Source organism: Arvicola amphibius, chromosome 6 (genome assembly GCF_903992535.2).
Source record: "Arvicola amphibius chromosome 6, mArvAmp1.2, whole genome shotgun sequence".
Taxonomy (NCBI): Eukaryota; Metazoa; Chordata; class Mammalia; order Rodentia; family Cricetidae; genus Arvicola; species Arvicola amphibius.
This window is the reverse complement of record NC_052052.2, coordinates 28,828,226-28,852,569: the sequence shown is the minus strand read 5'-3', so window position 1 is coordinate 28,852,569 and position 24,344 is coordinate 28,828,226. Positions and strand designations below refer to the sequence as shown.

Sequence of the window (24,344 nt, the reverse complement as noted above, 5' to 3'; positions counted from 1 at the left end):
AGCCATCTCTCCAGCCCCCACATTTCAATTTTTAAAACACTAAAATTATTATGCAAACAAGTATTTGTCTACTGTATTTATGTGTGCCACATATGTGCCTGTTGCCAGAGAAAGCCAGAAGAGGAAGCTGGATCCCATGCAACCAGTAATAGATGGTTGTGAGACACTATATGAGTACTGGTATCTGAACCTGGGCCTTCTACAAGAGCATCAGTGTTTTTAACTGCTAAGCCATCTCTCCAGCCCTTTACATTTCAATCTTAAGAATAAATACATAGGCAAAATTTTTTAGGTTCTCCTTATAATTGTAAAGATGCATTAATGAGAAAGGCTTAGCTATCTGGTAGCATTACATGGTAAATAAGACTCGATTCTCAATGAGCTAATAATGTGGAGAGCAGGGGGGATCATTCCTCTTTCTGCAAACATGTCTTTTTTTCCCGTTTTGAATCTGAATTATAAGAACAGGTAACAAAAATTCTCAAGGGGACTTGAGTGAGGTATGTTAAAAAATGAGGGCCAGGGGCTGGAGAGATGGCTCAGTGGTTAAGAGCATTGCCTGCTCTTCCAGAGGTCCTGAGTTCAATTCCCGGCAACCACATGGTGGCTCACAACCATCTGTAATGGGGTCTGTTGCCCTCTTCTGGCCTGCAGAAATACACACAGACAGAATATTGTATATATAATAAATAAATATTTTAAAAAAATGAGGGCTAACATACCACCAATTACAGTCAGGAACTGTCTCCATTCAGGCTCAGTCCTAAGACTGGACAGGAGCACCTGTAGGAGTACCCGTACTGCTGGAATGCAGCTCACTAGTAAACACAGTACCTTGTTAGATTCTGCTTGGGCTTTTACTGTTTCTGTCTTGGTTGGAGACAAAGAGGCATCCATGGCTTTCAGAATTTCCTCTTTTGATTCTAACCACTGTAATACAGAGCTTGCTTCTTTCTGAACCTCCTCCATTCTGCTGAGGACAGCCTGAAGGCTTTCCTGGCGTTCTCGAAGGACTTCTCCCAGTTTCTCATACTTTGAATTTACATCAGACATGTCACACTGGATTTCTGTAAGATCTAGTATCAGAGAAAAACCAATGAGATTGGTAATCCTGCTCCCCTTCATTTCTCATTCCCAAATGATTTGTCAGGATAAACACCTCTCCTAATTCTTCTAGTCAACTAGTAATTGTCTTCCTCCAAATCACATCAAAGTTCCTGTTTAAGTACACAAAGTAAAAGAACCCCTATTAATCTGCTTTCTGGCTTTGGCATTTTATACAAAGATATATGCCATAAAATGCTGAACAGATATGGGAGGGACAGAGTGAGGAAATGAAATGCGACCTCACGAAAGCATGGTTCTGGGATTAATCTACTTGGAACATTCTTCTCCCTCTTCTTCAAGCTGCTGAGAAGTAGTTTGACACTATTTCAGCAGGAGACTGAGGGTGGACTAGCTTTTTTCATTTTGAGATAGTCTGATATAACCAAGGCTAGTGAAAGCCTGAACTCCTAATTGTCTTGCCTCTACCTTCAAGAGCTGGGTTTATAGACTAATACCACTGTATCTGGCTTTAGAATACTTCTTTATAACTCAGATCCACATACACTTTATAGAAGGCCTTTCCTTCCTGACTGGATCTGGTGGCCTAGTAAAAGAACTAAAAGCTTAGAACTTTTAGTTCCAGGATGCCAACCTGTTTAGCCTATAGCCAGCTAACAGGGAGGTACCACAGTTGATCCTCTCCAGATTTTCACCATCCTCATGCCATCATTTTCACCCTCATTCGTGCCCCTCCTGGCAGCTGTTAATTCACACATATCGGAACACATACATAGCAAACATGAACACTGTAACACACCCAACAAGGAAGCACCGTTGAAATGAGCTCTCACCTTTGCAGGTGTGGTATCCGTTTACACTGCCTACAGAGCTTCCTACAGAGGGTGGTATGGAACCTGAGCAGAAGGACAGGGAGACAAACAGGGCAAGACCAACGTGTTAAGAATACATATAGGCACAGCATTTCTTTTTTTCTGGCTTGCATTTTTGAGCTTGGGTTATCAGAAAGCTAACACAACACAAGACAACAGCTCGTGGAAACAGGTCACTTTAGTTGTCAGGCAACAAAGTGTCACTTGTGATATTTCAGTTCCTCTGCAGTATGATTTGTAGCTCTTTCTATAGAAATAACAATTAATCTTAAATCTTCACCTTGGATTCCTGGAAACCTTTCTTGATTTAGGGAAACAAATAGTGCTAAAACAACTAAGTCTTTAGAATGGTAGCTGCCACATTTGGAATAAGGACTTATAATAAAGTTAAAACATTACCTTTAATATCAGAGTCTGTCATTGTAAAAAAAAAAGTGAGCACAGAGCACAATTAAGAACATAAAAAGTAGGGTTACTAAAAAGCCCTTCCTATGTTGTTTCTCTAGGAAATTGCTTATCTTTTTCTTCATGGCATCTTTTGGCTCTACTTCCTCTATCAGAAAACTGATTAAAGCATTGAGAAATGTGGCCCATAAGCGTTCTAAAAATTCTCCTTTGGGCATCTGGTCCTGTTTCTAATTGCCACAGTTTCACCTATATTCTTCTTAAATTTCTTCCTTTTATTTTGGAGACCTTTCTAAGTATAAATCAGTTTATGGAATTATTTTTTTCCCACGCCACGAGAGAGCATGGGTGGGTAGACACTCGGGAAAGACGGCCCACGCCGCTCTGTGATCGGACTCGGGATTCAAACTCGGGACCTCGGGATTCGCAAGCGCTGCGCTTAACACGCTGAGCCACCGCTCAGCTCGCTAGTTTATGGAATTACTAAGATTATAGAGAAATCAAGAGAAATATTCACGACACAATGCTAAATTGAAAGGACAGAATCAGACTGCGATTATAACTCAGAGGTGAAGCACTTGCTTGGCACATACCAAGCCCTAGTTTTTATCTCCAGTACTTAAAAAAAAAAAGAGGGTGGGGCAAAAAGAGGGCAGGGAAATACTTCTCTATGTGCTCTTTACGTGGTGCTAAGTCTTATCTAAGATTAAACTGAAAAGTAGTTGTTAGATAGGTTTCTTAACTATTAATATTAATGTATTTCAATTAAAAATGGAACAAACAGAAAATCATTTTCCATTGCAATAATGTGATCATGGAAAAACTAGACTAGTCATGAGGAGAGAGTCCTGATCAAGACTATCACTAACTCATATGTGAGTCTTAATCTGTGGGCAACTTCAGTTTCTTCTGCTATGACAATCAACACATGCTGCTTTTGTGGAGAACACAGCTCTTGCTATTTCAGTAACAGGTGTGTGTGTATATATTTTTAAAAGTATTTTTTCAGTGTCATTGATTGTAAAGGCCATAGCTTTTTGCTAGTATTTTATAATATTGAAACCTGCATATGAAAACTGCTGCATAGTACTACACAAAGGAAAACAGCAATAGCACATGCAGAACATGACAAAACCAGTTATATATAAAAAAGATCAAGCAAATGCTCATTACGACAGAACTGTATAATCACAGAATTCTCAACATTCAGGGTCATGAAGATGTCAACTTTGAGGTAGCTTTTGTCATTAATGTTAGTTTTAGGTGTCTTCTGTGTTTAAAAAAAATTTGAATCCCTTATTAGATTTTTTTAGCGGCTTACCTTGGAAACAATGATCCCCTGCCCCCTACATCATTTTCAGTATTATTTAATAGTATTCTAACAGTGAACTGTTAAAAACATATGCCAACATCTGCAACTACTTGATTGTATGAACCACATTTTATGGATAGGATACCAAACACAATACCACACAATGAAGCAGCCACCCAATAATACTACTTCAAATTTTTTAATATATTCATTAAAATCAAATCAATAGTCTCACTAACATTTAGCACCTAACACACATGAAGCTTTGGGTTCAATCCCCAGCATCCTTTTTAAACCCCCAAACAGAAAGTCAATCAAATAAACAAAATTCCTAATGAAGGTACTTTAAAAAGCATGAAAAACAACCAATTTAAACCAGGAGCCATCAAATCATCAAATCATAGCCCAGTGGACAATTATGGCCCTTTTTCTGTTTTTAAAAATAAAAACATCATTTGGAATACAGCAACACCATCTTTTTTTTGTTTTGTTTTGTTTTGTTTTTCGAGACAGGGTTTCCCTGTAGTTTCTAGTGCCTGTCCTGGAACTAGCTCTTGTAGACCAGGCTGGCCTCGAACTCAGAGATCTGCCTGCCTCTGCCTCCCGAGTGCTGGGATTAAAGGCATGTGCCACCACCGCCCGGCTACACCATCATTTAAATTTTGTTCATGGCTGCTTTTATGCCACAGCGATGGAGGTATATAAGAATATGGTCTGTAAGGCTTCTCACTACCTGGATATTTACAGAAACAAGTCACTGACTCCTAATCTAGCCACATGCTGATAATTCACCAACAAAGAGGTTCATACATTAGAGCACTACTTCTTTTAGTTGTTGCTGTTGTTTCTGAGAAAAGTTTATATACAGCCTTATCTCCTAGGTGACTGAGAGTAACCCTTAACTATGGAATTCACTTCCCTCTAGCTGATAAGTTCTGGTATTACATGCATTTACCACTATAACTGGCTTTGGAGTAAAGCTTCTTAAAACTGTGGGAACCTAGACCCACGCAGTTGGGTATGTCTTACTATCTTCTGAATACCTTTTTCATAATTCTTGAGTTCAAGCCTACATTAAAATATCTTTATTAAACTCTACTTCACTGAAATAACAACAAAGAGCAAATGTATATGAAGTCCTATATTAGACTATACACATAATCAGTTCTGTGAAATGTTACATCTGGAGCATTCAAAGAAACAGTTAACTTTAAAGTATTAATAGCCAGGTGTGATGGTTCTAACCTTTAATTCCAACACCTGAGAGTCAGAGGCAGACAAATCTCTGTGATTTCAAAGCCATTTTGATCTACATAGTGAGTTCCAGGCTAGCCAGATGTACACAGTGAGACCTTGTCTTAAAAACAAACTACTACAGGTGGTGTCAGGACACCTTTAATCCCAAAGTGAGTTCCAGGACAGCCAGGGTTGTTACACAGAGAAACTCCATCTTGAAAAACCAAAAAACCAGAAAAAAAAAAAAAACCTACATGGGCCTGGCAGTGGCGCCTGTCTCGTCTCTGCCTCCCAGCACTTGTGAGGCAGAGGCAGGCGGATCTCAGAGAGTTCAAGGCCAGCCTGGTCTACAAAGCGAGTTCTAGGACAGCCTGCACAGGTCTTGAAAAACAAAACAAAAAAATCTTTACTGCTCAAAGCAGGAAAAGCCCCCAAGATGAAAAACAACTCTACATTCTCTGACAGCTCGGGCGGCCCCCAGGTTCACTGATACACGAACTTTGTAAAAGGGAGCAGCATTGTTTAGCAGGGCAAGAAGCAGATAGGAATAAGAGAACATGGTCTTGTGGGCTTCTTTCTTCCCATATTCAACTTTGATTTTTAGTTTAGTTAAACAAAAAGACGTCTCCAGGGGCTACAAGCTGAGTGGTGCATGTAGTCATTCCATTTTGAAGAACCTGTACTCACCTGTCTTAGCTTGGGAATCAGGTGCTGTGATCTCCATGATGAGATTTTCTAAGGAACTCCCCTTACAACTGATTTCTTCCACCAGAATCCCCTTACTTGCCCAGTCATCTAGAAGACCCTGTTAAAGAACCAAATTGGTAAATGTAATATCTGGCCTTTTCTTCATCAGTAGGGACAGCTGTTACAGACATAGTTCCTACCATTTTACACACACACACACACACTACATGTGCATCCCAGAAGAAGGAATTAGATCCCTTTGGACTGGAGTTACAGAGGGTTGTAAAACACCATGTGGGTGCTGGAAACCAAACCTGGGTCTTCTCCAGAACCACAAGAACTCTTAACTGCTGAGCCATCTCTCCACTTTGACAAGAAACTATGCTTATGCTGGGTGTAGTGATGCACACCTTTAATCCTAGTACTTTGGAGGCAGAAGCAGGAGGGTCTCTGTGAATGCAAGGCCAGACTGGTCTACAAAGTGAATCCTAGAGCGGCCAGAGTTACATAGTAAGACTTTGTCTCAAAAAACAAAGGAAGGGGGCTGGAGAGATGTCTCAGAGGTTAAGAGCACTGGCTGCTGCTCCAGAGGTCCTGAGTTCAATTCCCAGCATCAACATTGTGGTACACAACCATCTGTAATAAGATCTGGTGCCCTGTTCTGGCCTTCAGGAATACATGCAGGCAGAACACTGGATACATAATTAATAAAAACAAAACAAAACAAACAAAAAAAGAACAAAGGAAGGAACGAATGAAACAAACAAATGAACAAAAAACCCTAAGCTTATGTACTCAGCCATTAGAAGATACTGGCTTAGTCAGTCAATAAATGCAAAAATGATACTCTAAAATTTTCAAAAACTTTTGTTTTATTTGGTCACATATCAAATATTTTTTGACTAGGCACCACCCCAACACTGAGGACACAAAATAAAATCAAGAGGATTATGACATAGTTCCCTTTTGACTTATTTATTTAATTTTATGTTTTAGGATTTTTTTTCCTTTTTCTGTTTCTATTTTTTTGTGTGTGTATGTGTGATGAGGATCTTATATATTCCAGCCTGCCCTCATTAATTTTTTAAAATTGTTGTTAGTTTTTTGGAATACAGTTTTTCTGTGTAGCCCAACCTGTCCTGAAGAGCAGGCTGACCTAGAATTACAGAGATCCACCTGCCTCCCAAGTACTGGGATTAAAGGCGTGTGCCACCAATGCCCGGCTTGGCTTTTCTTTTTTTTTTTTAAATAACAACAAAAATGGTCTTTTTATGTAATGCTGGCTGTGTAATACTCCCAGTGTAGACCAGGCTGACCTCAAACTCACAGAGACTCACTTGCCTGTCTCACAACAGACATGAAAGGTAATGTGCAATCTCGCCTGGACTTGTTTTTGGTTTTTAACAAAGTGTCTTACTATGTAGCCCAGGCTGGCCTCTTTAAGTTTCTGTCTTAGCCTCTGAGTACTGGGACTCCATACCTGATTTTATGACATAGTTCTGAGTTCGGAATATAATGCAATAAATGCTATTGTAGAAATATGTATAGTTAATGAACTCTGAGGCCACAAGAGGAGACCCAGGGGAGGGAAGCACTGAGTGATGATATCAATTTGTAAATGTGAAAAAAAAAAAAAGGAGAGAGACTGGCAGGCAGTCACTGCTTGTCAAACTAATCACTCTTAATTGTAGGGTTTCATACTTAAAATGATGTGCAGACATGGAGAATATTTAAGAATTTTCAGGGAAGCTGAGCAGTGGTGGTGCATGCCTTTAATCCCAGCACTCGGGAGGCAGAGGAGGCAGATCTTTGTGAGTTCGAGGCCAGCCTGGTCTACAAGAGCTAGTTCCAGGACAGGCTCCAAAGCTACAGAGAAACCGTGTCTCGAAAAAACAAAACAAAACAAAACAAAAAAACAAAACAAAACAAAAAACAAAAAAAGGATATTTGTTGGACACCATGTTGGATCTGAGTACTTAGTATGTGGAATTATTAGGTTGTATTAGGATTAAAATTTTTCTTGAAACACTAAGGGCCCAATGAACTAATGAAGTTGAGGGACCTCTTCTTATCCTCTTGGTTATTATTATTATTATTTTGTTTTTTCAAGGCGTGGTTTCTCTATGTAACAGCCCTAGCTGTCCCTGAACTAGTTCTTGTAGACCAGGCTGGCCTCGAACTCACAGAGATCCGGCTGCCTCTGCTTCCCACGTGCTGGGATTAAAGACGTGTGCCACCACTGCCCGGCTCCTTTGGTTATTCTAATAGCAAATTCTCTTAGCTTCTACTCTATGAAAATAACCAGATTTTTCTCTTTCATCTGCTTTTGATTCAGCTTGCTTTGCTGAGAGAAATGACAAACACATGGCAGTTATTTAGTCAGATCCTGTGTGAGTGTGAGTCAATGTGGAGGACTGGTTCCAGCCATGAAGGATCTTCCAAGCCAGCGTTTCTCACTTCTGATGAGCTAGAGAAGTTCTAGCTCTTTTCACCAAGCCTGCTGACCCAGTGTCTGGTCAGTTGCTCATATGAAGCTCTCTAAATCTTAAGCATGAGTAATAATAATTCTCAACCACAAGATAAAAATGTAAGCTTCTCAAGAAATGGAATTTTACCAATCTTTTCTATAATGTATTTTAAATTTCCTATCATATCGTGAGTGGCACCTAAGAAATAGCCTGTGGTAGATTTGGAGAAACCATGTTTCAAGTAACATAGGCTGACAGGAATTTCTTCAACTTCTACTTCCGAATTTTGAAATTAAAACAACGTGTCACCATGCTTAACTTTGTTTTTGGTTTTGAAATAAGAAACTTTGCTGTGCTCAGTTCTAGGTAGGCAAACGAAACCACGTGAAGAAGGGAATTCCGGTGTGGACAGATAAATTGGATTTTTCAAGCTACCTCCCCTATTGTATCTGGAGTTCAATCTGTATACACTTTCAAACTACTCTCTAGCCAGACTCCTGGAGACCTTTTGTTTACCTACATTCAAGTGTTCAATCTGCTTTTCCAATTCCTTAGTACTCATGAAAGTATCTACAGGTGGAACATTTCCTTCAGTTTCTTTCAGCCATTTCTGGAAGGTTCTAATCAGCTTCCGGAATTCATCCAACTGCTCCTGGCAAGTTGATGCATCTTTCTTTCTGTGAACAAAAATGTTTTGGTACTCATTAGACTAAGATTAATAAAATGGACTTGAACTAAAATTAGGTTCATCCTGGGACTCTAGGCACCAATTTCCTAACAGGACCCTTCCTTTCCATAGTAAGGTTTGGCTGTACACACAATGTAGAAAAGCATCACTCAAGACTCTATTGCCCTTCTTTGGACATTTCTAGGGAAAGAAGTCTTTAATCTGACTCTAGGCTAAAGTGAAAGTGAGAAAGCTAAAGGAGCCTGCTGTTTAGGACTGTGATTCAATGGAGAGAATGCCGCCTTTGGGTCTCCAGTCCAGCTCTGTTAGACTTCAACTGTTTCAAGAACTAACTTCAGGGCTGGAGAGATGGAGAGAGTACGTAACAAGGACTTGGCTTTGGTTCTCAATATGGTGGTTTACAATCACCTGTGATTCTCATTTCAGAAGCTGCCTTTTGGCCTCTGAGAGCCTGTATGTATATATGTGTTAAGTATAAACTCATGCAGATGTACACACACACACACACACACACACACGAGTCTTAAAAAAGAAATCTGGTGCTGGGGAGGTGGTTCTGCGGTTAAGAGCACTGGCTATTCTTCCAGAGGACCTGGGTTCATTTCCCAGTAACCACATGGAAGTTCACAGCAATTTTAACTCCAAGATATGACACCCTCACATAGACATAGAAGCAGGGAAAACAATCAATGCACACAAAATTAAAAAAAAAAAAAGAAGGGCTGGAGAGATGACTGAGTGGTTCAGAGCATTGCCTGCTCTTCCAAAGGTCCTGAGTTCAATTCCCAGCAACCACATTGTGGCTCACAACCATCTGTAATGAGGTCTGGTGCCCTCTTCTGGCCTGCAGACATATATACAGACAGAATATTGTATACATAATAAATAAATAAACTTTTAAAAAAAAGAAGAAGAGGAAAAAAAAAAGAAATCTGACTTGAGTGCTGAATTTAAGGCTCACAGAAGTTAGATGATTGGCCATGGGCTCCACATGCCCATAAATAAAATAAACCAAGGAATGGACATATCAGGGATCAATTCAGAGATCCTGGTTCTCCTGTAGCTTCAACAGTTGAGAAGACAAAAAGCCCTCTTGGCTTTTGTCCTTAACCAAGCCACTCAATCTGCTGCTAAGTATTTATTTATTTTTGAGGCAGGGTCTCTTATAGCCTATGCTGGCTTCACACTAGTTTCCTGATCATTCTGTTTCTACTTCCTGCTGGCTGAGACAAGCGTGTGCCACCACACATGGCTCCAAGTATTGGTTTGAGCAACTTTTCCTCCAGTCATCAATAAATCAATATTGCATCTACATCTAAACCAAGTAACAAGTCTTATTCATGATCTTAAATCCATGTGAGACTCCTAATGGGAAATCGTGAGTAATCTAACAGTAAACTAAAATCGGCAAGTATTTGTCATACATTCCTGTGTCTGTGCTAAAAGAAGAATTTGGATGTTTCTCTGAAATAACAACGTTATTCAAAGGACATTGACAAGTACATGTGTGTGTCTGCTTGTTTATATGTGCACCATGTGCCCAAGGAGGCCAAAAGAGGGCACTGGATTCCCTGAAATTATACTGTGGATGCTAGCAACCAAACATTGGTCTTCTGAAAGAATAGCAAGTATTCTTAACTGTTAAGTCACCTCTCCAGTCCATGAATGAAACTCATAATCATATCTAGGAAGTCTCTAGTTTTGGTGCTTATTTTAAATTCAGTTGTAATCCTACTTACTATTCCAAATTTGTTCTGTTTGCTTCGGATGACCTGGGCTTTTAGTCATTCAGACCTGATACTGAGAAGAATCAATTAATAATAGATGTTGTAATTTAAAAGAAGTGGCTTAGGGGGAGGGCCTTGGACTTCCCACAGGGCAGGGTACCCTGAGCTCTCTTAGGACTGGAGGGGGAGTGGGAGGGTGATTAGGGGAGGAAGTGGAAATTTTGAATGGTATTATTTATAAAACAATAAAAAAAAAAGAAGTGGCTCATGAGAGAAAAATGCCATGTGACAGAGCTCAGGTGGAGGGGTTTATACTGGGGGGAAAGTGAATGGAAATGGGGGGAAAGAGAGGGGAGACTAGCCTCTGGGGATAGGAGTGGGAGAAGAGAAGAGAGAAAAGAGAGACGGGGGGGGGGGGGAAGAGGGAGAGGGAGAGATGGGAGGTGGGCAGGGTCCTTTTAAAGGGGAACATAGTGAATGTGCACAGGAGGTGCTCTTAGAGGCTACAGTTGAGGACGTATACTCCAAGGTCAGGCCAGTACAGATGCCTGAATACTGACAATAGAGACCAATAAACATGAAGTGTATTAGGTAACTTACCTAAAGAAGAAACTTTTTTTTTTTTTTTTTTTTTTTTTTTTTAAAAAGAGAGGGTAGCCTTGGCTGTTCTGGAACTAGCTCTGTAGACTAGGCTAGCCTCAAACTCAGAGAGATCTGCCTGACTCTGCTTCATGAGTGCTGGGATTAAAGGCATAAGCTACCACTGCTAGGAAAGGAGGCCCTTTTTGATGTATGGGCTCAGTAGCAGAGTTTTGGACACCACTTTTTATGGTAAGGAAGTAAGATCATCTCATCCCACAGCAAGACAAGACTAGCTCTGTATCAATGACCAAGCCAGATGAGCACTTACCTTTCTTGAACTGTCTTCTGCAGCTCTGTAAAATCCTTCTTGAGTGTCTGTATCTTGTCCTGGTGCTGAGACAGGTCCAGTGCAAAGCCAGAGGAGCCCAGCGCAGTAACTAGGTGTTCAAGAGTATCTAAGTTCTCCTTTTGGTCTTCCATTTCCAAAGTGAGCTCCTGTTGAGCAAGCAACATATTAAATTGCTTGACCCATTATCTTACTTTTTAAAAAATCTTTCTGTGCATGTGTGTGTGTATGTACGTATCTCGTGGTTTGTGTGTTCTTATGTGTGAGTGTGGGCATGCACATACCACATTGTGCATGTGGAGGTCACAGGACATCCTCAACTGCAGGTCTTCACTTTCCATATTGTTCGAGATAGGGACTCTTTTTTTGCCCCCCCCCCCATATGCCCAGGCTAGGTGGCCCATGAACTTACAAGGATTCTTTTGTTTTTGCCTCCCATACCCCTGCAGGAGCACTGGGATTACAGAAGCAAACTTGCATTCAGTTTTACATGCAAAAACAAAAACAAAATCTTCAATTCTATTTAATATGCGTGTGTTGTGGTAGAAACAATAGCACAATTTCAAATTTTTATATATATAGTATATGAGGTTGGTGGGAACCAGGATTCTCCCTACAGGAAAGGAAGATACAAATGTGGGATAAAGGAAGAATCCTAAAGTGTTGTGCTTCTGTTGGATAATTAGCATGATTTCATGATGTATTCTTAATAATACCTGATGACAGGACCTAGAAGCAATATCCCAATAGTTTATCTATTTTATCTAGTGTCTAGATTTTGATTGCTAACCATTATTCCCTACCAGAAGCAGGGCTTCTTCAGGAAAACAACTGGTTTCAGGTATGAGACAAGAAAATTAGAAAGTACTCCTATGTTGATGCCAATATTTCAGAAAGACATAAGAACACAGCTTAAAGGGGATCCTACTGACTGAATTAGGTGAAACTTTTGCATACCACAAATAATGAATAATACTCATAATTAAACTCTCTCTGATATTTTTATAAAGAGAGAAAATAATTAGCAATTGGTGAATCAAGGAAGGCTATTACTTGTTGAGCCATTCCTACTTTACTACAAATTCTAAAATGACTCAAAATAAAACTAAAAAATTTAGGAACCAAAACAAAATATTAATATACTACTTAGAAAATGGAAAAAGAAAATTGGGTGGGGCTGGTGAAGTGACTAAGCCAGCACAGGAGTGTTCTCTCTCTCTCTTACACCTGGTGTGGTGGTTTGAATGGGAAATGTCCCCCACAGGCTAAGGTATCTGAACACTTGGTTCCCATTTGTTGACACTGCTTGGGTAGTTTTGGAGGTATAGTTTTGCTGGAGGAGGTACATCAGAAGTGAGGGCCACTTCTGAGAGCTTAAAGCCTTTACCCACTTCCGGTTCTCTCTCGGTGTCATGCTTGTGACTGAGGCTATAAGCTCTGCTGCCTGTTCTAGTTACCATGCCTGCTGTTTGCTACCACCTGTCCCTGCCACAACAGACCCTTACTCCCTGGAACCTTAAAAGGGCCAAAGTCAACTCTCCTTCTTTAGGTTGTGTTGGTTACGGTATGTCATCACAGCAACAGAAAAGCAATGTAGAAACCTGGTACCCTGTACCACATGGTAAAGAGGAGGACTTATGCTAATTGTCCTCTGACCCCCACTTGCAATCCCTTTCCCATGAATGAAATGTGAAAAGTAAAAGAGTACGCTGAATAAACAAGGCAATAATGTAGGAATGTATGTAAGGTACTACAGATGTGAATGTGGGCTATCTAGAAATTCTGGAACTCAAATTGGACACTCCTTCCTCAGGTTAAATGTATACATAATATTATGACCCAGAAATTGTACTCCTAGGTATTTATTAGTGGTAGTTGATAATATTTTCACCTATTACTTCCAGTTCTACCACTTCTAGATATATTGTTATATATATAATATTGTTATATATATATATATTGTAGATATATATATATAGTATATATAAATATACTATTTTCCAACATCTTTGAAAGTTGGGTATGGGTATTTTAGCTGGACTCTGACAGTACTTAAAACCTGCTTTGACTAATAAAATATAATGGTTATGCTGTGCACTCTTCCTCTTATATGTCAGAGTGAAGACTATATCAATCTGCATATGGTTATAACTACAGTGAGCTGATGAACCTGCTGATCTGGGAATAACCTTATATAGCAGAAGTGAAAAAAAATCCACACTTTTTCAGAATGGACAAACAACTAAGTTTACAAGCTGGGTCTCATAATTCAAAGGCAATGAAAGTAAAGTTTCCAGCATTACTGACACAGTCTGTGCTAAGTAAATGCTAGCTCTTTTCTTGCCCTTCCTTTTATTATACCAAGATGGCAGGTATGTATCCTTACCTGGATCTGTTGGGAGAAATGTGCAATATCTTGATCTGGCTGATTCCCAGAGGCCAGCATTCGACTTTTGTTTTCCATGAACTGCTGAAGCTTGCTGGAGAGCTGCTCAAATATCTCTGCCTGGGGAAGGAGCTTTTTTAGGTTGCTCTCTTTTTCTTGCTGCTGGCGCTGGAGCTGTTGGAAACGCTGGCTCACCTCTGCCAGTTTGCCCTGAAGCACTGAGGCTGTGGTGCTGTCGGCAGTCTCCATGAACTGAGTGACCATCTCATGGGTGGCTTCCAAGCTGCTTTTTTGTCTAGCAATGTCTTGTTTCAGTTTCTGTCATCAAGAATGAGTCTGTCAGTTAGGGCTTAGTTACTCTAATATATGAGTCATTAATTAATAACTTTTAATAACTCCATGATCAATGAGATTGGAAGACTGTATGAACCTGAAGAATGCTAAATCCTTTTAGTTCTCTATCCATCTCACCAAATTACTTTGATCCCATCACTTTTCTTTGGGTTCAACAGAGGTTTGGAAATCAGGGAGAAAAATTTTTCTCTCTTTTTAGTGGTGCTGAGGATTGAACATGTTAAAAGTGTGTGCTCTACCACTGAGCTACACTCCCAGTCTGAGTGGCAGAAATATCTGCATGGATTAGTCAACACCTGTAAGCCTTTAAGAAGATTCCTGGATAAGAATTATTCTCCTGTTACTTTTTCAAAGTTATATTATTACAGAGAAGACAAACACATTCTCTACTGTAAAACTCAGGACAAAATCTTACCATGTTGTTGGCCAAGACTTCTTGGATGACTCCTGATGAGAGTGATGCCACCTGCTCCCCTTCCAGGTTTTGTTCAACTTCCCTCATGGACTGCAACAGGTTCTCTAGGCTTTCCTGAACACTCTGAGATTGAGCAATCGCCTTCTGCAGCAGAGCAGAGCGCTCAGCCAAGCTACAGGAGAGGCTCTGGAAGCGGCTGAGTATGGAATCTGGAAGATCAAAGCCACAAAGAAGAAACACTGGATACTAGTTTTATAAGGTGTTTTGAAGAATAAAAAGCTGGGTGTGGTGGGCATGCCTGTAATCCCATTACCTAGGAGACAAGAGGCAGAAGAACTTGGAGGCCACCCTGAGCTACACAGTGAGTTCAAGGCTAGGTAGGATACATACATAACATACTCTTGATGTGGGATTTCCCTCTGTATGCTATGAGTATGTTTTATTATCACTGGTTAATAAAGAAGCTGCTTTGGCCTATGGCAGGACAGAATATATGTAGGTGGGAAAACTAAACTGAATGCAGGGACAAAGAAGGTGGAGGCAGGTAGACTCCATGTAGTTGCCAAAGGAGAATGCCAGCCAGTCACTAAAGGAACAGGACATGTACAAAATAAGGTAATGCCACTGCCACATGGTAATACATAGACTAATAGAAATGGCTAGTTTAAGATGTAAGAGCTAGCTAGGAACATGCCTACACCATTGACCAAACAGTGTTGTAATTAATATAGTTTTAGTGTAATTATTCGGGTCTGGGTGGCCAAGAAAAGAACGTGCAGTCTCCGTTTACAGTCTCTGGTATCAGGAAGGAAGGAAGAAAGGAAAGAAGGAAGGAAGGAAGCTCAGTAGTGTATGCCTTTAATCACAGTACTCAAGATGCAGAGGCAGGTGGGTCTCTGTAAGTTTGAGGTTCCCCTGGCCTATATAATGAGTTCCAGGACAGTCATTGTTACATAGTGAGACCCTGCCTCAACTACAAAATGAAAAAAAAAATCAAACAAACAAAATACTCAGAAAGTGGAAGTATTTAAATTGCATACATTAATTAAAAACAGTTGACATTAAAACAAATGGAATATTTTTGAAGTATATTAGTATAGGAGCCAAATTCAATAATTAGTTATTTGGCATTCAGTAAGAGCCAGGAATTACGTAACATGCCATACCTTAACTAAATGAAGACTGCAAATCAGCACCGGTAGAAGAGACATAACAACTAACTATAAAAAGCCCTGACTTCCATACCGGTACTAGAAGCATGTTCTAGATGAACTCAACAATAATTATTTCTTATTTTTTGCTTTTTGAGTGACAAGGTGTGGTGGCTTGATGAGATGTTCCTTCATGAGTCTTTGACACTTGAACACTTGATCCCCAGATGGGAAGACTAGGAGGATGGCCTTGTTGTGAAAGTGTGTCACTGAGGGTGGTTTTATTTAAGGCCCCCAAAGCCTCCTGACATGCTCAGTGCACTCTCTCTGTGTATCTTGCTTGTGGTTCAAGCCATGAGCTCTCAGCTCTTCCTGCCAGCATGGCTTTGCTCTGCCATTTGGGGCTCTAGGGCAGTGGGCCGATTAAATGTTTCCTAGATAAGCTGCCTGGGGAGTGGTGTTTTATCACAGCAAAGCAACTAATGGTTAGGATTTGACAAAGGCCATAAAATATCAGGTTTGTCTCCTTCCTTTCCTCCCCTTGACTCTTGGCAAGTAAAAAGAATAGATATTTTTGTTTTGTTTTGTTTTGTTTTTTCGAGACAGGGTTTCTCTGTGGCTTTGGAGCCTGTCCTGGAGCTAGCTCTTGTAGACCAGGCTGGCCTCGAACTCACAGAGATCCGTCTGCCTCTGCCTCCCGAGTGCTGGGATTAAAGGCATGAGCCACCACCGCCCGGCAAGAATAGATATTTATGGCATACAAATCATATTTTAGAATGTAAACACATTAAGAAATGACTGCATCAAGTTAGTTAACATGGTTACTTCACGTACTTAGCACTATTCATGGTGAGAACATTTAAAAATTCACCCTCTTCATAATTTTCAAATATATAATGCATTGACTAAAAGCCATCATGCTGCACCTTTGAATAAATCTTGAAAGATGAACAGAATTTCATCACTAGTGGAGAACCCAATGAAATAAATGTTAGGTAAGAAACAGGAGAAACTTCAAAGGCAGTAAAACTTGAGAATGGCAAGTTTACTTAGAAAATGAAAGAAGCATGGTACAAGTAGACAGCAGATACTGAAAGGGTTGAAGGTAATGGGTAAGAGTCTCCAGTGTGGTAAGAGAGTTCACTGGAAAGTGAGCTCTGTCCCCTGCCCTTATCTTAGTGCTCTGGATACCTGCTGACACTGTGTGCTATATACTGCAAACTAAAGATCACAGTAGACCTAAGGGGGTAGGAGTACTGCTGCTGCGCCATACCTGTAGTTTCTTGAATAGGCCTACAGTCCAGGGCTGGCTCTCCTTCAATTTCCATTAGGTCATGGGCTGCTTTCTGAAGCTTCTCTACAGGGACTTGGTGCTCAGCCAATTCTTCCTGTAACTGCTGCTTGTCCAAAACAAAAGCAAGCAAGCAAACAAACAAACAAAAAACAAAACCCCCACATTTCAGTGAGTAATTAAAGGTGATTCTATTTAACCTAAAATAGTAGCCAACCTTATAGAAATATTCTATTTATCTATAGACATAGATATTAAAGAATTTATGAATCAGATCTTGCTTAAGCTACCTCAACTAATGCATTAGTATTTATTTTATTAGTTCCCTCTAAGTCATGAAATAAAAGACCTTGACACACAAACATGGTCTGCATCTGCTTACCTTTGTTGTTGCAAGCTGCTGTTGCAAGATTGCAGGGTCAGAGGCAACAGGTTCTGAGAGGAGCTTCTTCACACTGGCCTCACAAGTCAACAGCCATGCCTGCAGGCTGTCAGCGCTGCTCTGGAATTGCTGATACTGGCCTAGCAGCATGTTCAAGTGAGAGCCCAATCGTGTACACTATGCAAAGGAAGAAAGAAGCCAAAAGGTAGCAGCTTCCAGAATAGTGTTCAAAGAAAGAACCCTGTCCTGTTGGGGATGAGGGGGAGGTGACTGCAGCTTCACACCACAGCTTTAGTGTCTGCAAGCAAAATTATTTGTACTGTACTAGTCATCTCACCCATTTATGTCCCTGAGAAGACTTAATGATTTACACGACACGCCACCAAAGAAATATACATCAGGAATGAAAGGTGAAAAAAATGTTCCTTTTGGGAGCTGTTGACAGGGAGCGGTGTGTAGATTCTCAACTTTAGGAGGAACAGAGATTTTTTTTTTTGGATTTGCAGGAAGGTAAGGATTCATCCTAGAACACACTGCGTAGGAATAAAGAGGGTAGTTGATTTAAATTTTGCTGTGTTATGCCTCGGATAAGCCCAAGACACTGGCCAGGACACAGGAAGATGAGCACCTCTCCCTTCTCCAATGGTGAGATACACATTCCAATACTGATGGACTAGGTGTTAGACCATGGGCCCACAGTCTGCATTTTTTGTATAGCTCATGAAACCAATTTGCTTGTAGTTAACACACGGTGGCCCATATTCTGAGCCTTAGAAACTTTAAACATGGTTGTTTGAGAACTGCCATGATTGTTTCTCTGGAGGTTGATGGGGTCTCCCCTTACCTTAGAGTGGAGCATGCTGTATCTCTCTGTTGCGTCCTTCAGCTTCTCATTCACTAAGTTTCTGGTCGCCGATGGCTCCTGGCCTTCCTCAAAATTGTTTTCTGTGTCTAAGACTTTCTGTCCTGAGATGGTCACAAATCTCAAGTCTCCTTTGTGGGAAATGACATCCTCTGAGAAGCTTCCTTGCCGCTTTAGCAAGGAGCACAGGGCTTCAGGGCTGCTGCTGCCCTTATGCATACCGTTCAGCTCGTTCTCAGATCGTTCTAGCCAGCTGTCAAATTCCCTATGGTCTTGCAGGAACTTCTGTAGTTCATCTCGTAGTGTCTGCGTCTGCTTCAGCTCTGCCTCTGACTGGGCCAGGGAAGCTGCATATTGTTCCTTCAGTTTGCCTAGTTTCTCTTGTAGCTTCTGTCGTTCCTCAGGTGTAAGATTGTGACCATGTTGGTCCAGGAAGGCCTGAGCTGATTGGGTGGCCACAATAAAATTCTGCTGCTGAGACAGCAATTCTTGGTGACGGGCCTGGTGAATAAATCACCCCAAAGATGATTGTCAGTGGGAAAATGTGAACAGTTGGTTATTTACAGCTAGAGGTGGAGCAATTTCCACCTCTGTTTCAAAATGCCACTCACTGTAGGGCCAGGTGTGGCAGTATATGCTTTCAATCTCTGTGAGTTCAAGGAAAACAAGAGCTATATAGTGAGACCCTATTGCAAAAAACAAATTAAAAAAACAAACCTACTGCTGTACGTAGATAATATCATATTTAAGATGAGATATGTGAATGCCAAAAGATGTTACAAGTCCCCAATAAAGTTATGGAATGAGTTAAGGGTCAGATATGATAAAACTCTACATTGAAGTCCTAAGAATATACAAATAAAAGAATATACTAAACGTGGGAATGGTGAAGAGAATACTCTTTAGAGAAAGTAAACTCTAAGCTAGGATCTGAAGAAAAAAAGAAAAAATTAACTATGAGCCATGCCTTCCATTATGTTCAGCAGTTAAGGGGAAAGAAAATTCTAAGAGCACACAAGAGTTCAGGAGTGTGAGAGCTCGGCAGCTGGAGACTCAAAGTGAAGGAAGATGAAGGATGAGGTCAAGTAAGCAGAAACAGATCCTAGGAGGTTGGTAATAATGACAGTAAACCATATTAAGAGTTTGGACTTAATCTGGAAGGTAAAATAATGTTATGTTAAGATACAGCATCTTACAAATAAGATGGCTCAATATGGGAGAGCAATAGAAAAAATCTAGGATGGTTATTAGTTTGGGAAGTTAGGAATATGCAAAGAACAGGTTAGATGAACAGGCAGGTGAGGTCAGGCTGCAGATTACAGACAAAATTTGTTTTCAAGGAATTTGTCAATACTGGTATCTGGTATATAGACAAGGGTACCGAAGAAAAGCGTATTGTTTTTGGGTGTATGAGTTTCTATATGTGCACATGAACAAGTGCATGCAGGTATAACCAGAGATCAATTCTGGGTGCTGTTCCTCAAAAGCCACCCACATTATTTTTTTGAGTTACTTTCTCATTTGGACCTGGAATCAGGCTAGGCTGGCTGGGACCCCCACATGGAGTCCCCATGATAAGATTCTTAGCATGCCCCACTAAGCCACATTTTAACATGGGTTCTGATATTCAAACTTGGATCTCATGCTTGTGTGGTAAATTTACCAACTGAGCTATCTTCTCAGTACTAGGAAAGTATATTACAATAGAAAAAAAGAGGCCTGGATCTACCTGGAAGGATAACAGTATCTCAAAGAAGGATAATCAGGGTGAAAAAAATGCTAGAGAAGTCAAAGCAGAAAGCATTTCAATAGAACAGTTGCAGGGCAGTGGTGGCGCAGGTCTTTAATCCCAACACCCGGGATGCAGAGGCAGCCCGATCTCTGTGAGTTCGAGGCCAGCCTGGTCTACAAAAACTAGTTCCAGGACAGGCACCAAAGCTACAGGGAAACCTTGTCTTGAGAAAAGAGAGAGAGAGAGAGAGAGAGAGAGAGAGAGAGAGAGAGAGAGAGAGAGAGAGAGAGAGAGAGAGAGAGAGAGAGAAAACAGTCACCAGGTCACAGTGGTGCACAGGAGGCAGCGACAAGCGGATCTCTGTGAGTTTGAGGCAAAGCTGGTCTACAGAGCAAGTTCTAGGACAGACAAAGCTACACAGAGAACAAAACAAAACACAACAAAAAGAACAGTGTACAAGCTGCTGTGCTATCAAAGACACAAACTAAGGCTGTGATCAGTTTTCTAGAAGTGAGACAGTTCCTTTCTAAACCCATCAAAGACAAGCTAACGTCCTTACCTTCATTAACTCATATTGCCTGTCCAGTTTCTCTGGTACTTGGTTCTCCTCCACATAACCATCGGGGGCATCCAAGGCTCGTTTTTCAAGGCTAGCTCCAGAGAGTTGCTCCATTCCTAGAAGGCTGGTCTGCAGCTGTCTTTCAGATGACCCCACAGAAGTCACCCAATCCAAGAGAGCATCAATCTTCCTCCTGTTCTCTGCCAGCTCGGTTGCTGCTTTACTCTGAAATCCAGAGGTACTCCAGTGAGAACACCACTGGCACTCCACCGTGAGAGTACTGGTTAATATGGCAAGTGGGAAAGCAGGCCAGTGCTAAAAAGCGATGCTCTGTTCTGCTGTAAAATCTTTCCATGCAACAAAGAATGGGAATCTTCTAAAACTTGTGAAAATAGTTATATATATATATATATATATATATATATACAATATTATATATATATTACAATAATATATATATATATATATATATATATATTACAATATTAGGCCTGCATGTATGCCTACAGGCCAGAAGAGGGCACCAGACCTCATTACAGATGGTTGTGAGCCACCATGTGGTTGCTGGGAATTGAACTCAGGACCTTTGGAAGAGCAGGCAATGCTCTTAACCGCTGAGCCATCTCTCCAGCCCCATAGGTACCACTCTTATCTGGCTATTTTTTCCTGAAGACATCTGTCACCTTTATCACAGCTAAACTGAGCACTTAGTTGTTAAATTTGCCTCTCAATTCTACTCTCTGGTTCTTCAAAGGATCCAATTCAACCCTTCCACCCACCAGTGCTGAGTAAAACCTTTCAAGACGTCACCTCTTAGCTTTGCTTTTCAGTTTCTCCTAGTCCCACAGTCCACACTGTAACCATACAGCCCGCCTGGGAATAAAGCCTATAACCCCAAAAGATCCTATAGATATTTTTCTAATGCTCTTAGGTCATCAATCAATATTCATGCAAGAAACACACCATCTGCTTTTTCTTACCCAGCCTAATATCTCATCTAAGCTAAAGTACAAACTATAGATTGAGCAAGTTTTCATTTTGTTTTCAGTAAAATATACTTTTTACCAATCACTCCTGATCCGAACTCCTCAACACTTTTGGTAAAGAAAGACCAACTTGTGTACCTGCTCCTAAGTGCTCTTCTGTGACTCTAAAGGCCTCCCAGCTTCTATACTGGCATAAGACTTGGCTTTGGAAAACAATCAAGTATGACAGACTGCTACCTTCTCTGTCTCGTGCTGTAAGGCTGACGTCACTGCTTCCTCCAGCTCTTTCTGAGCCACCCGTGTCCTTTCCTGGAGAACTTCATATTGCTCCTTAGCCTGATGAAGTTTTTCTCGAAGAGATGTTAACTCTTGGGGACTCAGCTTGGTCTGATTCTCTTCCAGGAACCCTTCAACGTCTTTGACAGCCGAGGCAAATGAGGCAGAATGATTCTGAATATCATCCTGCAAATCCTAACAAAGAGAAACAAAGATGACTGCTTTTATTTTTAGTCCTTTCAAGTCTTCTAATAGAGTAAGGAGGACACACACATACACACACACACACACACACACACACACACACACACACAGTTTCTGATCTTTTGATAAGAGTTTACTTATAGTTTATACTGAAAGAAAAAATTAATATATTTAATTTTCCCAGGAAACATTCAGTGCTGAATAGTAGAGATTTTTACTTGGCGATATTGTCTTCAAAGAACAAACTTCCTTCCTTCCTCCCTTCCTTCCTTTTTCTTTTCTTCTGTCTCCCCCTACCCCACAAGACAAAGTTTCTCTGTGTAGCCCTGGCTGTTCTGAAATTCACTTTGTAGACCAGGTTGGCCATGAACTCAGAGATCCATTTGTCCCTGGTGGGATTCAAGGTCCACACAGCCACACCCAGTGAGCATTCTTTCTTTTTATTTATTTTTTTTCAATATTTATTTATTATGTATACAATATTCTGTCTGTGTGTATGCCTGCAGGCCAGAAGAGAGCACCAGACCTCATTACAGATGGTTGTGAGCCACCATGTGGTTGCTGGGAATTGAACTCAGGACCTTTGGAAGAGCAGGCAATGCTCTTAACCGCTGAGCCATCTCTCCAGCCCCATTCTTTCTATGAGATCCCCTGACTTGTAAGTTCCTTCTTTGTAAAGACGGAAGAAGAAAACCGACCTACACTGCTGCCACTGGCCTCCGAGAGCATGGTGTGGACACACACACTAAGTGGAGGTGGGAAGACAAGAAATACATCTGCAATTTATGATAAATAAAAAAGAACTTTAAGATTTAAAAATTCTAGATTTGCAAAGTGGAAAAAATAAAAAAAAAATTAAGTGATGGAAACTCGCTCCTAGTAGACATGGTGGTTATCCTTTAATCCTATCCCTGCAGAGGCAGGGGAATCTTTCTGAGTTCAAGGCTAGTTTGGTGTACCAGTCAAATTCTCGGCCAGTCAAGGTTCCTGTCTTCAAGCAAACAAACAAACAAACAAGCAAACAACAAACAAAATGCTGTGTGTGTGTGTGTGGGGGGGGGAGCTGACTCAGCAGTTAAGAGCATTTGTTTTTGGGAGGACCTGGGTTCAGTTTCCAGTATGTATACGGCAGCTCACAATCATCCATGATTCCAGGTCCAGAGGGTCTGATACCTCCATGGTCATTGACACATGAGGCCATGTACACACATGCAATCAAAACACCCACACACACACAAAAAAAATCTCACTCACCTTGCTCTTTGAAATGTGACTAGCTCCTTTGTCTAGTTCATCCAAGTTGTACATGCTACTTGACTATTAGACACACAGTAGTAGACTCAGCTATCAGGTCATCTGCTGTATTATGGTGTTTATACTCCAAGAGTCCTCATTTCATATAAAAATGGCCCCAAATGATAAGAATAGTGATGGTTTTTATTATAGTATATTAAAATAATTGTTCTAATTTAGTTATGGATGTATCTTTCATTGTGCCTAAATTATAAATTAAACTGTATATGTTCAAGAATAATACATATGTTCAAGAACAATACATATGTTCAAGAACAATAGTTCACTGATACCTGCTTTCAGGGACTGACTGGGAGACTTGAAAAGTACCTATTCCTTTCTTTAGGGTTTAACCGACAGGAGAGACTACTGTATTCTCCTGGTTATCATCTTTTCTCTCTGTGTGGTCTATAAATCCAAGAAGATGAGAACGACACCAATGTCTCCGATCACCACTCTGCAGCCCAGAGGAAGGGACTTCTTTCAGTTTCTGACCATGCTGTATTCACTTCCCCTCCTACCTTAAGTCTGATGTAGAAGCTTCTGCCTAGTGTACTTTCTGCCTCCTACCCCTTTGAGCACTAAGCCCTATATATCCTTCTCAGTTTAAATGACACTATTTGAAGTAATCTTTCCTGGTACCCTACAGAAAACCCTAGATTGTCTTTCTGGCATATTTTCAGGTAACTTTCCCATTATACATGTAGTAGTTAGCAGTTTGATGCCTTTTTTGTGATAGTTTTTGTGCTTATCTATCTCTTCCACCAAACTGCAAGCTTTCATGAGGGTAGCAATGTCTGGTTAGCAATGACGTTGCTACTAAGCACTGTTATGGAGCCTTGACAAACACTTACTGAAGGAATGACAAGAAAAATTAATTCACACTGACCTTCAAGCCCCTTTGGTCCTTCTGCAAAGCAGAAAGCTCTTGCTGAGATGCTCCACCCTGGTGTCTCACCAGAGCTCTTTCTGCCTGTCCAACCCAGCTGCGAAGGTCCTCCAGCTTCTGATGGCAGGTATTTTGTTGCTTCTGCAGAGTCTAATTAAAATGCAGAGGAGTCAAGA

General features: G+C 40.7%; 1 protein-coding gene across 10 annotated transcripts in view; it reads right to left on the bottom strand.

Annotated features, from left to right (window-relative positions):
- Positions 1–24,344, bottom strand: part of LOC119816258 (microtubule-actin cross-linking factor 1) — a 319,531-nt gene that overhangs the window by 85,962 nt on the left and 209,225 nt on the right. For 9 of the 10 annotated variants that reach the window (XM_038332756.2, XM_038332759.2, XM_038332757.2 and 6 more), the window contains 13 exons: positions 24,169–24,318; positions 21,744–21,977; positions 20,521–20,745; positions 18,212–18,730; positions 17,368–17,544; positions 16,968–17,091; positions 14,544–14,752; positions 13,775–14,092; positions 11,371–11,537; positions 8,566–8,722; positions 5,578–5,695; positions 1,899–1,961; positions 835–1,076 (listed from right to left, as the gene is read on the bottom strand). In XM_038332756.2, coding sequence (XP_038188684.1) covers positions 835–1,076; positions 1,899–1,961; positions 5,578–5,695; positions 8,566–8,722; positions 11,371–11,537; positions 13,775–14,092; positions 14,544–14,752; positions 16,968–17,091; positions 17,368–17,544; positions 18,212–18,730; positions 20,521–20,745; positions 21,744–21,977; positions 24,169–24,318 — 2,703 coding nt within the window. The remainder of the gene's footprint in view (positions 1–834; positions 1,077–1,898; positions 1,962–5,577; positions 5,696–8,565; positions 8,723–11,370; positions 11,538–13,774; positions 14,093–14,543; positions 14,753–16,967; positions 17,092–17,367; positions 17,545–18,211; positions 18,731–20,520; positions 20,746–21,743; positions 21,978–24,168; positions 24,319–24,344) is intronic. The other variant, XM_038332762.2, reaches the window with a different exon arrangement.